A 15,516-nucleotide genomic window follows, 5' to 3' on the forward strand; every position below is an offset into this window, starting at 1 on the left:
AACCTAACTTCAATTTGTATTTATCTCCAATAATAGGAAAATAACACCCATAATCTGACAAGCAGATAGTGATGTCTACTTTTCTCTTTCTTATTTGTTTACAATTCAGTTCTACTGCCCTTGGGTTATGCTTTTATTTTTTTTTTAGGCTATACATCTGCAAATCAATTTTTGTGATATGATGAAAAATACTATAACATTGGCATCTGTTACATTTCCAAATAATTGTTCATGGTTTTTAAACAATAAGGTTCAAAAGCTTTAGGGTATCCGCTTTTGGAAATGTTATAATGATGTATTTCTAACAAAGTGAGAATAGTTTATGAAAGAGAATAGTTTCCCTTAACCACTTCCCTACCGGCCCATAGTAAAATGACGTCCACAAAGAACTTCTGCCGTTCAGAGTGGACGTCATGTGACGTCCTGGGCTTTCCGGGTGGATATCTGAATGATGCCTGCAGCTAGAGGCATCATTCAGATATCCTTCTAAACTGCCGGCGATTCTGCACAACGTAAGAACGATCATAGCGGCGGTTCCGCCGCTAGATCGTTCTTACAGGCGGCGGGAGGGGACATCCCCCCCCTCCCGCCGCCATCCGGTGCTTCTCCGGGCTCTCCCGTGCCATCGGGGGCCCGGAGAACGAATCGTCCGGCGCTCGCAGGAAGCATAGAGATGACTGGTGACCAGATGGTCACCAGTCATCTCTATGACCGTCGGAGGACCCGGGCGCGATGTGATGACGTCACGCCCGGGTCCCCGTAAGTAAACAAAGCCGCGATTGCGGCTGCTAAGCAACCACAAGCATGAGATCAGTGAATTTTTTTTCACCGATCTCATGGTTTCCAGCCTGGGGGAGAGATGCAGGGTCTTATTGACCCCGCATCTCTCCATAAAGAGGACCTGTCACACACATTCCTATTACAAGGGATGTTTACATTCCTTGAAATAGGAATAAAAGTGATAAAAAAAAAAAAAAAATTAAAAAAAAAAAGTGTAAAAAAAGAAATAAATATATATAAAAAAAAAAGAAATAAAAATTAATTTTTTTAACGCCCCTGTCCCCGGTAGCTTGCGCGCAGAAGCGAACGCACACGCAAGTCCCGCCGACATATGTAAACGCCGTTTAAACCACATATGTGAGGTATCGCCGCGTGCGTTAGAGTGCCAGCAACAATTCTAGCACTAGATCTCCTCTGTAAATCTAAACTGGTAACCTGTAAAAAATTTCAAATCGTTGCCTATGGAGATTTTTAAGTACCGAAGTTTGGCGCCATTCCATGAGTGTGCGCAATTTTAAAGCGTGACATGTTAGGTATCTATTTACTCGGTGTAACATCATATTTCATATTTTACAAAAAAATTGGGCTAACTTTACTGTTTTTAAAATTTTTTAATTCATGAAACAATTTTTTTCCCAAAAAAAGGCGTTTGAAAAATTATTGCGCAAATACCGTGCAAGATAAAAGGTTTCAATGACCGTCGTTTTATTCCCTAGGGTGTCTGCTAAAAAAACATATATAATGTTTGGGGGTTCTGCGTAATTTTCTAGCAAAAAAATTATGATTTGTACATGTAGGAGAGAAGTGCCAGAATAGGCCTGGTATGGAAGTGTGTATAACTGCCCGGTATGGAAGAGGTTAACTGTCTACACTGTGATCTGCTCATTTGAAATATACTGCAGGTAGTTTTTACTCATATTTAATATTATAGGGAACATGAAGCCAAACATTAACTAATATATAATCTTTCCAGATTTCTTTCCTATACAGAAAGAAGAAATACAGCTTAAAGCACTGAAATTTGTATGTGCCAACTGCAGATCACTGCTCAATTAATTATTCTGATAATTCTAACATTGTAGAGCACAGTGGGGTAATAATACAGATTGAATGTCATATTATCTAGTTTGTTTCGATCTGCCCCTACAGACCTTTAATCTATCGATTGTACTCAATATCTGCCTTCAGTTTTCTATAACATTGGATGCTACAATGCTCAAACAGACCTGACATTCTGCTGTGTCTATGGTACCTAAGTAGGGGTAATCAAAGTCAACAGAATGACCCTTACCTCCAAAGCCAGGGCTGCACCACCTATTATTGCTTATAGTAAGGTTGCTCATCAAAGACTAGACAGTCAGATTAGTCCTCCTTCATATCTGATATTGGTAGTGCCTGGGCCAATAAAAACATGCTTGCTGTGTGTTTCAATTGGTTGACTTCGTATATACCCTCATATACCTCAATATCTGATTAGTGAGATCCTTCACCACCAGCCAAATTATTAATAATATAGGGTACAAGGGTAGGCAGAGCAACCACTTGTTACAAAAGGGGTGCTACTTGGGAGTGGAGTGCATTTATGAGGAGGTACATTACTAAACATATCTTTTGGGGGGGGGGGGGGGAATAAAAAACATATGTACCTGTACTTTGCAGAAAATGTCAGATTTTCCATTAGTAATTTGATTTACTTGTTTTTTGCTATTTCGCGCACATTTTTTTGTGTAAAACAAATGGACTTTGGGTAATAAACTGGCTAAAATGGAGGACTGAGTGCTGCCCGTTAAAATCAGTCAGATATTTGTTACCATTTTAACTTCCACTAGAAGAATTATACACATAATTAAATTGCATGCTACAACCGCTGCTTATATTCCTTTCCTTAAGCTTTTGCTTATTAAAGCCCAATTCATAAAGGACTTTTTTTTTAGCTTTCACATTTAACATTTAACACTGTTAACATATCGAAGAAAAGCAATACCTGGAGCAAGGTTCTGGGAGGTAGCACACGCTCATGTGGACCTCCAATAACATTCATCCGAACCAAAATATGGTTTCTCTCCACAGATAAGCCATCGATAATTACATTTCTGAAAATACATGCAATTGTTAAATTCTAAATATCAAAAGATGTGACCAGCTTTAAAAGAAAAGTCTCATTACAATATATATAAAAAAAAAAACAGTCACGACTTACAATGCTGGTGCTATAATGTGAGAAGGAGTTCTGGCCGGAAAGTATTTAAAACAATACTGCTTGCAGTCTTATTAACCACATGGGTGGCAAATTTGCCTCTTTCCTTGCAAAAGTTCAAGTTATACACATCACTAAAATGATCTTGAGCTAAGGCCATAGAGGAGATGCCAAAGGATCAGACATGACATAGACTTATTTGACATGAAAGCAAGGACTGAGGTAGCACAGCCAATTACACACAAGTTATAAAAAGGTAACACTGCTGACTCTCATATAAGATTCAAGATAACAAAACCAGTGTAGTGCAACCAATATATGTCATAACACATTAAATACAATATAAAGTCCCAATTTTTGGTAAATTTCCACCTCAGTGTCACTCAAAGTGAATATTTGAAATAATAGTTAATAAAATCCAGTGACTTCAGTGACCACCACCTCTGACTGAAATGCCTGTTTACCTCCAAACTATGACCCCATAACAGAGTCCCAATCACCTGTAAGTATGTCTCCCAGGATATCACAAGGGTACTCCAACAGACGTGCCTTGACAACACTGACCTCCTCTTGGTATTTTAATCATTCATGTGTAACCAAAAAATAAGTAGTAGAAACCATAGTGCGCTCTGCTTGAAAATTTCTTGTAAAACTATGAACAGAGATTAGAAATACTCACATAAATATGTGTAAAATATGCACATCATTACTGGGACTTATATAATATATTGGTTGTGCTACACTGGTTTTGTTATATCCAATATGTATATTTTCGGTTACAAATTCCCAATAAGCGTATATTGATTGGTTTACACACAAGTTATACTGTCTACAAACTTTGGAAAAGATTTAGGATTTTTTTTTTTTTAGTAATGGCGGCGATCAGCGTTTTTTTGCGGGACTGCGACATTGCGGGGGACAAATCTGACACTAAGTGACACTTTTTGGTGACCAGTGACACCAATACAGTCACTGTACTAATGACACTGGTAGGCAAGGGGTTAACATCAGGGGCGATCAAAGGGTTAAATGTGTTCCCTGGGAGTGCTTGCCAACTGTGGGGAGAGGTGCTTTGACTGGGGGAAGACAGAGATCCATGTTCCTGCTTAGTGGATCTTAAGGCGATCTGCCTTGTTTACAAACAGGCAAACATGTGTTCGACTCAAACTCGAAGCTCATCCCTAGTCCTCACCCGAATCCGCCCACGTTCCTCGACTCCCGGGTGGAGGGGCCACCATCTTCAGTAAGGGAATTAGAAAAAGAAGCCTTGTGGCTTCACAGTCTGGTTCCCTACTGCTCACGCGCATCCTGACTGGTCCCTGCTGTACTCTGGGACCTGTGTGTCTCCCAGAAGACAGTGGAGGGGACAGAGGAGGGGCCAGACATGGCGTAGATCGCGGCAGATTTTGTGTCAATCTATCGCTGGAAGTAGGAGCAAATACCTGTATTAGATAGGTATCTGGAACCAGATAAGTGGAAGTTACATTTTTGGGGGTGAACTTTGCTTTAATATGGTTTTGGGTAATGTGGAAAGGCTAACTCTGATTCACATGTCTGGTACACCCAGACATTTTTTTTCCGCTCAACCCAGAGGAGCTCACGTACCAACTATGCAATGTTAGCTATTCAGCTATTGTGTTCTGACATGGGGACTTGTTTGGCTGTACTTCTCCTATGGATCACAAGAGTGCAGTTTGTTTTGTGGACATCAGAGTCGGTCCAGGGTCCACGTTATCATGACCACGGAGTCGGAATCCATCTAGATCCCTGGACTGACACCCAAGCTCATCCTCTCAGCGAGCCACTGGGAGCCTGAGCCGGCCACTTCCACCCCCTGCACAGCTAAGCGCTCCAGTGAGCGAGGAGGGGGCAGAGCAGAGAGCTGTGACTGACAGTCAGCAGCTCTTTGCTCAGGGAGCTCAGAGAACCTAGCGATTGGCGATGTTGGATTGCTCGGTTCTCAGTATTAGAGGCGCCAGGGGACAGATGCAGCATCAGACCACCTAGGCAAGTATGAAAAAAAAAAAAAAACATATTTCCTGTCCTGGGAACCATTTTCAACATAACCTAAAGAAAAAGAAAAAAATGTTACAGTTGTCATCGAAAAAGGAGTAGCAGAGAATTCTCCAATGCATACACTAGTTTTGGTGACAAATATAAAAAATGTGAGATGTCCTCTAACTTCCTGTTGGGTACCTGGAAAAGGAAGTGAGGGAAAACCACCCTACCTGGAATGCAGACCACAATAACAACCTGACATAAGTTCTAACCCTCCATTTATGCAGACAATAGATACAAGATAAAAAAAACAGGCAGACTGGTATCACATTTGTTTCACAAGCCATTGGCTTAAAGTGGTTGCAAACCCTCACGTATACCCAGTGAAGTGACTGGAATCAGGTGATACACAGAGATAAAACAAATTCTCCTACATAAGTTGTGCCAGTTTATCTGCAGTCTCATCTTCTCTACATCTGTTCAAATTTTAGAATGTATAAAAGCTTGTCAGAGCTGTCAGAAACAAGGGGAAGGGGAGCTGAAGTTACACTCTGCAGAGCTCAGTGAGGAGAGCTCTGACAGCTGATTGGAGGGATGGGACGCATCCCCCTTCACAAAGCATACAGGAACAGAGCTGAGGCTGTCAATTACCTTTTTTCTCTTAGTGTCAGGAAAACGTGTCAAAAGTGACTCATGCTAATAGCAGGGGAACCCATCAGCAGACAGAAATGATGCTCTGTGCTCTTAACTGAGGCAAGTACACACTATAGAGGGATATGCTCTGTTTATATTTCATGTCTGAGGTTTACAACCACTTTTAAACAGAGTTCCAGTCATTTTTATGTTTATTAAAAGTCATCAGTTACAAAAAGTGTAGCTGCTGACTTTAAAAAACAGCCATTCTCCTGTTCCACGATCCAGTGGTGCACTCTCCCCAGCCGTTTTCTCCCTGTGTCCTTCCTCAGTGGCGCCGACATCTTCACTATGGCCACCCGGCTGTGACAGCTTGCGGCTTCACAGCTGGGTGCCCACTGCCCATGTGCAAGCAATGCTGCGCTGTTTGACTGGTCCCGAAGTCTTCTGGGACCTGTTATATGTGTCCCAGAAGACTTTTAGTAGGAGAACTTCTGCTTCCGATCGCCTAAGGCGAATGGAAAGTAAGTGAAAGCAGGTATCTGATTTTGACAGGTACCCACCTCCTCCCCAAAAGCTCAGTTTCACAAACAGGAGCAGGGGAGTAGGCTTTAAAGCAGAATTTCCTTTTTGGGTGGTGCTCCGCTCTAAGACAGCTGTACTACATTAAAACGCAAACAAGGCATTATGCTCACCACATCTGGTAAATTTCTCTAAAATGCAAACAGTAATAATAAGTAATTCACTAGCAAGATTCATTTTTAACCACTTCAGTCCTGGAAGGATTTACCTCCTTCCTGACCGGGCCATTTTTTTGTGATATGGCACCGTGTCGATTTAACGAACAATTGCGCGGTCATACAACGCTGTACCCAAACAAAATTGACATCCTTTTTTCCCCACAAATAGAGCTTTCTTTTTGTGATAATTGATCATCTCTGCAGTTTTTATTTTTTGTGCTATAAACAAAAAAATGCGATTTAAAAAATATATATATATATATATATTATTAACTTTTTGCTATAATATACCCACATTTTTTAGAAGACAACACATTTCTTCCTTAGTTTAGGCCGATATATACTCTACACATTTTTGGTAAAAAAAAAAAATCGCAATAACCGCATATTGATTGGTTTTGCGCAAAAATGATATCGTCTACAAAATAGTACTAGTAATGGAGGCGATCAGCGATTTCTATCAGGACTGCGGCATTGCGGCGGACAGATTGGACACTTTATTGGGACCACTGACATTTATACAGCGATCAGAGCTAAAAATAGCCACTGATTACTGTATACATTTCACTGGCAGGGAAGGGGTTAACACTAGGGGGCGATCAAGGGTTAAATGTGTTCCCTCAGCGTGTTCTAACTGTAGGATGGATGGAACTCCCTGGGGGAGGAGACCGATCGGTGTTCCTATATACTAGGAACACACGATCTGTCATCTCTCCCCTGCCAGAACGTAGATTTGTGTATATACACACACACAGATCCTCGTTCTAGCTCTGTCAGGAGCGATCGTGGATGCCCGGCTAACATCGCCGCCTATACCCCTTAAGACGGGCGCCGTACAGGGGAGCCATTCTGCCGCTGTCAAACAACGGCGTGCAGTCGGCAAGCGGTTAAGTCAAAACACGTTTTTTCTGTAAGAAAAGGTAAAAAATAAAATACAAATCAAATACAAATACAAAAAAAAAAAAAAATACAAATCAAGCACCGAGTCTGGTAACTAGCTGCCAATGGTATTACCTGTGACTTACAGTATGTGCTAAGAGCATTTGATAATAAAATGAGTTATATCTCAGATCATCTACAGTAGCACACCAAGGAGCAGAAAAAAATGAAACTAAATAAAACGAGGATTTGTGGATTAAGCGCTAGTCAGCTTTTTCATTTTTACACCTAGAGCAAATAACAAAAAAGGTATAAATTGGAGAGAAAAAAAAGAACAAGTTTAAACCTGCCCGATAACAAAATGACTGACACTTGCTGATAAACTGTTGGGAAACATATTTGTAGAAATATATTTTCAATGAAAAAAAGGAATGGATTTTCGATTACTTAATGTAGTCTATTTTTTTTTTGCTGAGACTTCAGTTCAACATTATCACTTAAATGAAGGAGTAGATGCAACATAGGTTTGCTGGGTACAATGAACTAGGTGATGTGTGCATTACATTTACAGATTAGAATTATTAACAGCAAACCAAAGGTCATCTCCAGGTTATAGAAATATTATAAAAATACTAACTGGTTAACTCAATTAAGTGCCAATTAATTAAAAATAGTCAAACAAGTGGATCACTTTAATGATTCCTGGAGGTATTCAGAAATGTCTGATCATTTATCAGCGCAGCCCCCCCCCCCGAGGATGCTCACACTGGACCACCAGGGGTCGCCACTAGACCACCAGGGATGCCCACCACAGGTATGCCACCCTAGACCACAATGGATGCCAATCAATGGCCACAATGGGCATCACTGATTGGCAGGCATTATTGTTTGCCACTGATTGGCATCCATTAGTACAACACATTGCAGTACATTAGTGCCACCTATCAGTGCCCATCTATGCCCACCCGTTCCACCTATCAGTGCCCATACATGCCACCTATCAGTGCCCATCCATGCCGCCTATCAGTGCCCATCCGCGCCGCCTTTCAGTGCAACCTATCAGTGCCGCATATTCGTGCCCATCAATGCCACCTCATTGGTGCCACCTCACCGGTGCCCATCAGTGCCGCCTTATCAGTGCAGTACCATCAGTGCCCATCAGTGAAGGAGAAAACGTACTTATTTACAATGTTTTGTAACTGAAACAAAAAAAAACGTTTAATTTTTCAAAATTTTCAGTAATTTTTTTATTTTTTTTGCAGAAAATAAAAATTGGAGAGATGATCAAATACCATCAAAATAAAGCGCTATTTGTGGGAACAAAATAACAATTTAGTTTGGGTACAGTGTAGCACGACCGCGCAATTGTCATTCAAAGTGCAACAGCGCTGAAAGCTGAAAATTGGTCTGGGCAGGAAGGTGTATAAGTGCCCTGTATGGAAGTGGTTAAGAAAACCCATGTAAAGGAGGTACATCTACTCCTGCAAAGAGGTCATCTAATGATTATAATCTTTACTATTGACTGAGATACTACTGCTCAGGGATTTTCTTCAGCAGGAACGCGGGGGAAAGCAGTTCCGGGACCTCCAGCACAGAATGTATGCCATGGAAAGGAGTACTAGAGTGTGCTGGAGGGTCTATTGATGTTGGCTGCTGGAGGTACTATGGTCACTGGGTGGGATCTATTGTTGTAGGGCAGGGGTGCCCAACTTTTTGAAGGCCCAAGGGCAGATGACAGGTCTGTGTCTAGTCTGGATATGCCAAGCAGACACAGCCCGATCTACTCTATGGGCCCTCTGATCCAATCAGATGGAATGGGACAGATCCACTTCTGTTTTTTTTTTTTTTAGCAGATCGGATTGGTAGGCAGGTGTAAACAGACAAAAGTCTGTTTACATCTGCCGATCCATAGAGGTGAATGGCGGGTCCGATTGGGTCGGACTGATCGCTTGAAAGGGGCCTAAGGCTGCTTTTATACTGATGGTCTGTGGTCTATTGCGGCGTAGTGTACCTCAGGTTTTCCCGTCGGTTAGCTACACTTTGCCATAGACGTCTAATATATCTTGCAGGTGTGGTGCACTTTCTGAAAAGCCGCTTGCTTCCTCTACCGCCGGCTTTATTTACAACACTGATGCTTTCAGACGGCAGGTCGGCAACCTGCAATCTGGGCTTGCCAACCAGCCATCCCAGAGCAGGAGGTCGCGGGCCACATCAGAGCGCTCCACGGGCCACATATTGCCCCCGGGCCACTGGTTGGGCACCCCTATTGTTGTTTATTGTTGCCAGTGGGGGATCTACGGTTGCTGGAGGGGGACAATTGTTGCAAGGGGGGTCTATTGCTGCTGGGGGGGCCTATTGTTGTTGGCTGCAGGCGATCTATTTTATTGCTTTTCTTGTTATCAGTGTCAAATTCCATACAAATTACTTGGTTCTGTGATCCTTAAAAGGGATGATACTGGGAGGTGGGTGGAACCAAGGGACAGTGCTCGAAGGTGGGTAGGAGGGATGATTTGGAAGGTGGAGTTCCTGCACCTATTTCCTGAGAAAAAAATTCCTGCTACTGCTTATTAGTAACTGATATACTACCTACTTTACACATAAGTATAAAAATTCCACAGGGTCACTTTAAAACATTGGTCCAAAGAAAAGAATATGAGAGTCCTCAATACCTTTGTAAAACACACAAAAAAAATTGTACCTTGTGAGGGTAATAAATAGTAAACTGGAATTCCAGGATAAATCTATATTAAGTTTAAAACTGTTCCCACCCTCTTCTAAATCCTATACTAACTACCCTGTGGAATGAAGATGCCTATACTCCCCTATTGTCAGAGGTCCGATCATGAGATCAACTATCAGTGGCCAGCCACAGGGGAGAAGAGTGAACAGCCGACAACGAATTCCTCATAGTAAGCATATGGGTGATGTCACCACCCAGGAAATCCATCTGTTGTTGCTGCTCTCCCCTCTCCTCTGAAGCTGGCTAATACGGAGATCATATGACCAGATCGGAGGGCCCTAAGAATAGGTAAGTATAAGCATCTTCCTTCTACAGCAAGGGTCTCAAACTGGTGGCCCTCCAGCTGTTGTAAAACTACAAGTCCCATCATGCCTCTGCCTGTGGGAGTCATGCTGGTAACTGTCATTCTTGCAATGCCTCATTGGACTTGTAGTTTTGCAACAGCTGGAGGGCCGCCAGTTTGAGACGCCTGTAATCTACAGGGTAGTTAGTATAGGGGTTAGAAGGGGGCTGGGGGTAGGTTTAAACTTTGTTAGATTGCTCCTGGAATTCCACTTTAAAGCTGTGTGTCTAAAACGTTTTAGGATGATTGTTAAAACTGGATGTAAAATTACGATTTTTTTTTTGTTTTAATTTGAACCAACATATTTAGGGTCACATTGATGTTAGTTAAAACCTACCTTCAAAGCCAAACCTTTTTTTAATTTTTGATAGACTAGGGTTGACTTTTTTTTTTCTGTAAATATTCCCAGAGCTTAGTGAATGATGTGAGACTCTGCGGACTTCCATTATCCAATCATATTCAAACAAAAATATATTTTTTTTATTGCGCATGATTGGGTATTGTTTGCACAGTAAGTCCTCACCACATTCAGTAAGCTCTGGGAAAAATTTCCTTACAAAGTAAACAACCAATTTGGCTTTAGTAATTTAACCCCAGCAAGAAAAGAGAGGAGATCTCCCAAAATACTGTAAGTAGTTGTCATTGGAACAAGTGTGCCATTTGAAAGATATCCCCCTATTTTACTTCTAGTGAAGGTTCACAATTTTCGATTTTCAGTCCCGGTGACAATGGTTACTAGGAGAAATAAAGAGGGTATATTTCACTAGTGGGGGCACAGTAAATCCTGATAGAAGTTATAACTATTTCCTATTCTATCCACAACGCAAAGATATGCCTTAATGTATTAGCCACTTGCTGACCGCAATATGAATATATACGATGTAGTTTACAAGTGGTTTACCCCTGTATTTTTTGTCTTCAGCCAACGGCTAGCTTTCTCCTGAAAGTGGACCAAGTGGCTTATTAGCCATCACTATGTATAGCTTTAACCACTTTACTACCGGCCTCCATCAATTGACGGGGGCACGATAGTGCTCTTGTTCTGAGAGGACGTCATATGACGTCCTCGCCTTGCAGAGCCACTAGGGGGCGCGCGCGTGCACCAACCGCGTTACTGGGAACCCGATGCGCGTGCCCAGCAGCCGCGATGTCCGCCGGGCACCCACAATTGCGCAGTAACTGAGCAGGACCATCGATCTCTGTGTGTAAACACAGAGATCCACGTTCTGTCAGGGAGAGGAGACCAATGCCGTGTCCCAAATTGATGCTGGGACACAGATCGGTCAACTCTCCCAGTCAGTCCCCTCCTCCTACAGTTAGAATCACTCACTAGGGTACACATTTAACCCCTTGATTGCCCCCTATGTTAACCCCTTCCCAGCCAGTCACATTTACACAGTAATCAGTGCATTTTTATAACACTGTTCGCTGTATAAATGTGAATGGTCCCAAAATAGTGTCAAAAGTGTTCGGTGTGTCCACAGCAATATCACAGTCAGGATACAAATCACTGATCGCCGCCATTACTAATAAAAAAAAAAAAATGCTATAAATCTATCCCATATTTTGTAGCCGCTATAACTTTTACACAAACCAATCAATATACGCTTATTGCGATTTTTTTTACCAAAAATATGTAAAAGAATACGTATCTACCAAAACTGAGGAATTTTTTTTTTATATATATATTTTTGGGGATATTTATTATAGCAAAAAGTAAAAAATATTGCTTTTTTTTTTTTAAATTGTCGCTGTTCTTTTGTTTATAGCGAAAAAAACGCAGAGGTAAACAAATACCACCAATAGAAAGCTCTATTTGTGGCGAAAAAATTATAAAAATCAAATTTGGATAGTAGCATTGTCAGTCAAATTGTGACGCCGCTAAAAGCTGAAAAATAGCTTGGGCAGGAAGGGGGTGAAAGTGCCCAGTATTGAGGTGGTTAAGAAGCGGCAGGAGAGGATAACCCCCCTCCCCCCTCCAGCTTTCTTGGGCTTATCATTTTTAAAGGTTTGAAAGTGAAAAGGGTTTCTTGGCTTCGTAGAGTAGGGGGGCAATATAGGAGCTCATTTCTGGAACAACAATCCAAGCTCCATTACTGTTCTGGTGGATCTGGGGGATACATTTTTTTTTGTTCCTTTAATATTTTTGGCGAGGGGTTACACGCCAGTAGCTTGTCCTGAAAACTGGGATGTTAGCACAAATAAAAAAAGTATTATGGACAGTACTCAATTGTTTTTGCTACATGCACTTAGAAATACTCTATAGCTCAAGGGACAAAAAAACGGTGTACCACTTACCCTGAAGCTTGTGAGGAATCTGGAATATTTTCTTTCTGGGCATTTAAAAGCATTTCACACACTTTGTACTGTGACTCAAGAAGTAATAAGGTGTCTAGATTACAGCATAACACATTCAGCAATCTGAAAAACACAGAAAATACTTTATTAACATATGAATTATTAAAAATGATCATCCACATTCTCTGTTTCTATAGGTTAAATCAAATACAGCAACTCTAATTGAATGGTATTTACTGTCATAAAGCATGTGTATTAAAGAATTGTAATTTTTCTAAACAGTTTTAATCTTTTTTTCAACCTTATGCTGCATATTAGTGCTGCCAATTGCCTTCTGCCTCTTTTAATCACTTCCTGCCTTCATTTACTCGCATCAGACGCATATATTTGCTCTGCACCGGCTTTCTAATGATGGACCATGCTTGAACAATGTAATCCTAAAACTAGACGTTTGCTCATCCTCTTCCTCTAACATTTTTTTTTCTTTTCAGGCAACATGTTTGTGACAGGTAACCACTCCCGTAATATTTGCATAAATTATGTCCGCCCAACCACAACCTCCTGAGACATGTCACCAGTCCCACGAGGCCGTTAGACTAGTCCCGCACCAATGCTTTGCCTTATGTCTGCTCAGTGGGGAGACTTGTGGTAGTCATAGCCAGCTCCCATATCCAATATTCCTGTGCCGCAGGCCAAAGTCTGATAAGAGTCGGCTATGAGGAAGCCAACGCTGGTAAGCATCTATTTCCTTAAAGTCAGCAGCTACAGTATTTGCAATTTTTTTTAAAACAAAAGTAAAGACACTTTTTAACGAGGGATGTACGTGACAGGGTGACAACACAGGAGCACAACTGGGAGACGGTTGTCACCCTATGTGTCTGAACAAAGTCCTTCATGGCAAGAATACTAGATGTTTTTTAATTGAAGGCTGTATACGGTATTTAAAAAGATTGTAAACAACTTTTGAAATGAAAAGTTTGGCTAAGATTTTTGTGACTGGGTTTAGATGTACTTTACCAGCTTGCTGGATCTCTTCTCCATGGACATAGGAAATAATCCTGATTTACAGTCCAATGAGCAGGTTACAGGAAGAGAGGCAACGCTACATGGGGTCAACTGCAACAGCGGTTTGTGAATCATAACAGAATAAAAAAATCTTTAGAAGGTAAACACTTTCCATATACAGTAACTATTTCAAGCTGTTAGCTTGAAATTTCACTAAAAGACTGTATGATTTAAACACAAAAATGTGCACTTTAGTTTGATAATAAACTATAAAAATCATATAGTTGAAATTGTATGTAATTTGCTCACACTAACCACACCATAGTTCTGAGAAAAAAAAAACATTAAGGAAACAATAGACTGTTTACATACAATATAATGTAAAAGCTTTGCATTTACTCCCAAATAATGCTGCAGTACTGTTCTGTACTCAAACAACACAAACTGACTATGACAGTTGTTTTATTACAGCAAGCAGTCATGGAGGAAATGATCCAGAAACAAAATTGCCCATATTTCAGTTCTGAATCTTGACTCAATGCCATTAATCTTAGACTGGAGTGCACTAACAACTGTATTGGTTGTGCAGAATTATGAACATGTCGAGCAGAAGCCCTTTATAAGTGACCTTGAACATTATATCTAGCCAAGAGGTTTCAAGTCATACATAAACCATTGCATAGGAAGGAAATCTTCAGTGCTACAGTGAAATTCTATAAGGCATTTGGGCAATTGCAAGCCATTGTTATTAAAGGTATAATTAAAGGTCAAGCTTCCATTGCATGACAGTTCTATTAACTACAAATCTATTTACATGCATTCATTATTCTTTTTTTTTTATTATTCCAAGAGTTTACCACCGCTTTAAAGCTAAACCACTTACCACACCTTTTGTAAATTCAATCCAAAATCAGTTTTACTACATGTGAAATTGTGGTCACAAAAGCACCATTAAACATTGCTTCCTTTGTTCGAGGAATAGTTACTTAAAAAACCCAAACCCTTCTGTTTCAACTGTCCCTTTGTCAGATCCGATATAGACTTATGGAAACAAATGTTCTGTTTAAATAAAAATATGTTTCGAACTTGACATCTATTTGACCAACTCTCCTTTAGAAAATGATGGTTGCTAAAAGGAGAAAAGTGTGACCTGACCTGTCCACAATGATGGTTGCTTGGCTGTTATTTTGATCCAATACTTGGTCAGTGACTCAGAACAGGTACACAGATCAAGAATTCTGACTAGTTGCATGACATATGCGATGCCGAGGAGATGGCAGAAGATCAGCCTTCCCATTTTATTCAGTCCCGTTTTTGATTTTTTTTTTATAAAAAATGAAAACAGCTGAAATATTTAAAACTTTTATAAATAATTGTTATTTAGTAACAACACAAATTCTATTGGATTTTGTGTATAAGAAATGTAGACAATATTCATTATTTGTAAGGTTTCATTATGTCTCTGCAAGGTTAAAGTGGAGTTTCACCCAGATTTTTTTTTACCAAAAATAAAAAAAATAGATTTTTTTTTGAAAAAAATAAAAAATATACTTACCAGAAAGGGCTGTTGCTATGCGGAACTAGCTCTTCTGCCTCCTCCTCCATGGCGGTCATCTTCTTCCTCGTCCTCCATCGCGGTGTCTTCTGGTGAATGGGGCGCGCTGCCTTCTGGGAACTGTGTGTATCCCAGGAGGCAGCGGCCCATTCACAAAGCGCCATGCAAGTCAGTGTTGCGCAGTAGGAAGCGCGCAGTGAAGCCGTAAGGCTTAACTGCCTGTTAACCTTAGTCAGGATGGAGGTGCCAGGACCGAGCGATCACCGTCGGGGTCCCATCATCGCCGGTGCCTAGGACAGGTAAGTGTCCTTATTAAAAGTCAGCAGCTAAAGTGTTAGCTGACTTTTA

At 40.9% G+C, this 15,516-nt stretch overlaps 1 protein-coding gene across 3 annotated transcripts in view; it reads right to left on the reverse strand.

The window, feature by feature from the left end:
• The window catches only part of TBC1D32 (TBC1 domain family member 32), a 552,992-nt gene that overhangs the window by 169,867 nt on the left and 367,609 nt on the right, over positions 1-15,516 (reverse strand). For all 3 annotated transcript variants that reach the window (XM_040350328.1, XM_040350326.1, XM_040350327.1), the window contains exons 24-25: positions 12,609-12,731; positions 2,765-2,873 (exon numbers count right to left, since the gene is read on the reverse strand). In XM_040350328.1, the coding sequence (XP_040206262.1) occupies positions 2,765-2,873; positions 12,609-12,731 (232 nt within the window). The remainder of the gene's footprint in view (positions 1-2,764; positions 2,874-12,608; positions 12,732-15,516) is intronic.

Source organism: Rana temporaria, chromosome 4 (assembly GCF_905171775.1).
Source record: "Rana temporaria chromosome 4, aRanTem1.1, whole genome shotgun sequence".
Lineage (NCBI taxonomy): Eukaryota > Metazoa > Chordata > Amphibia > Anura > Ranidae > Rana > Rana temporaria.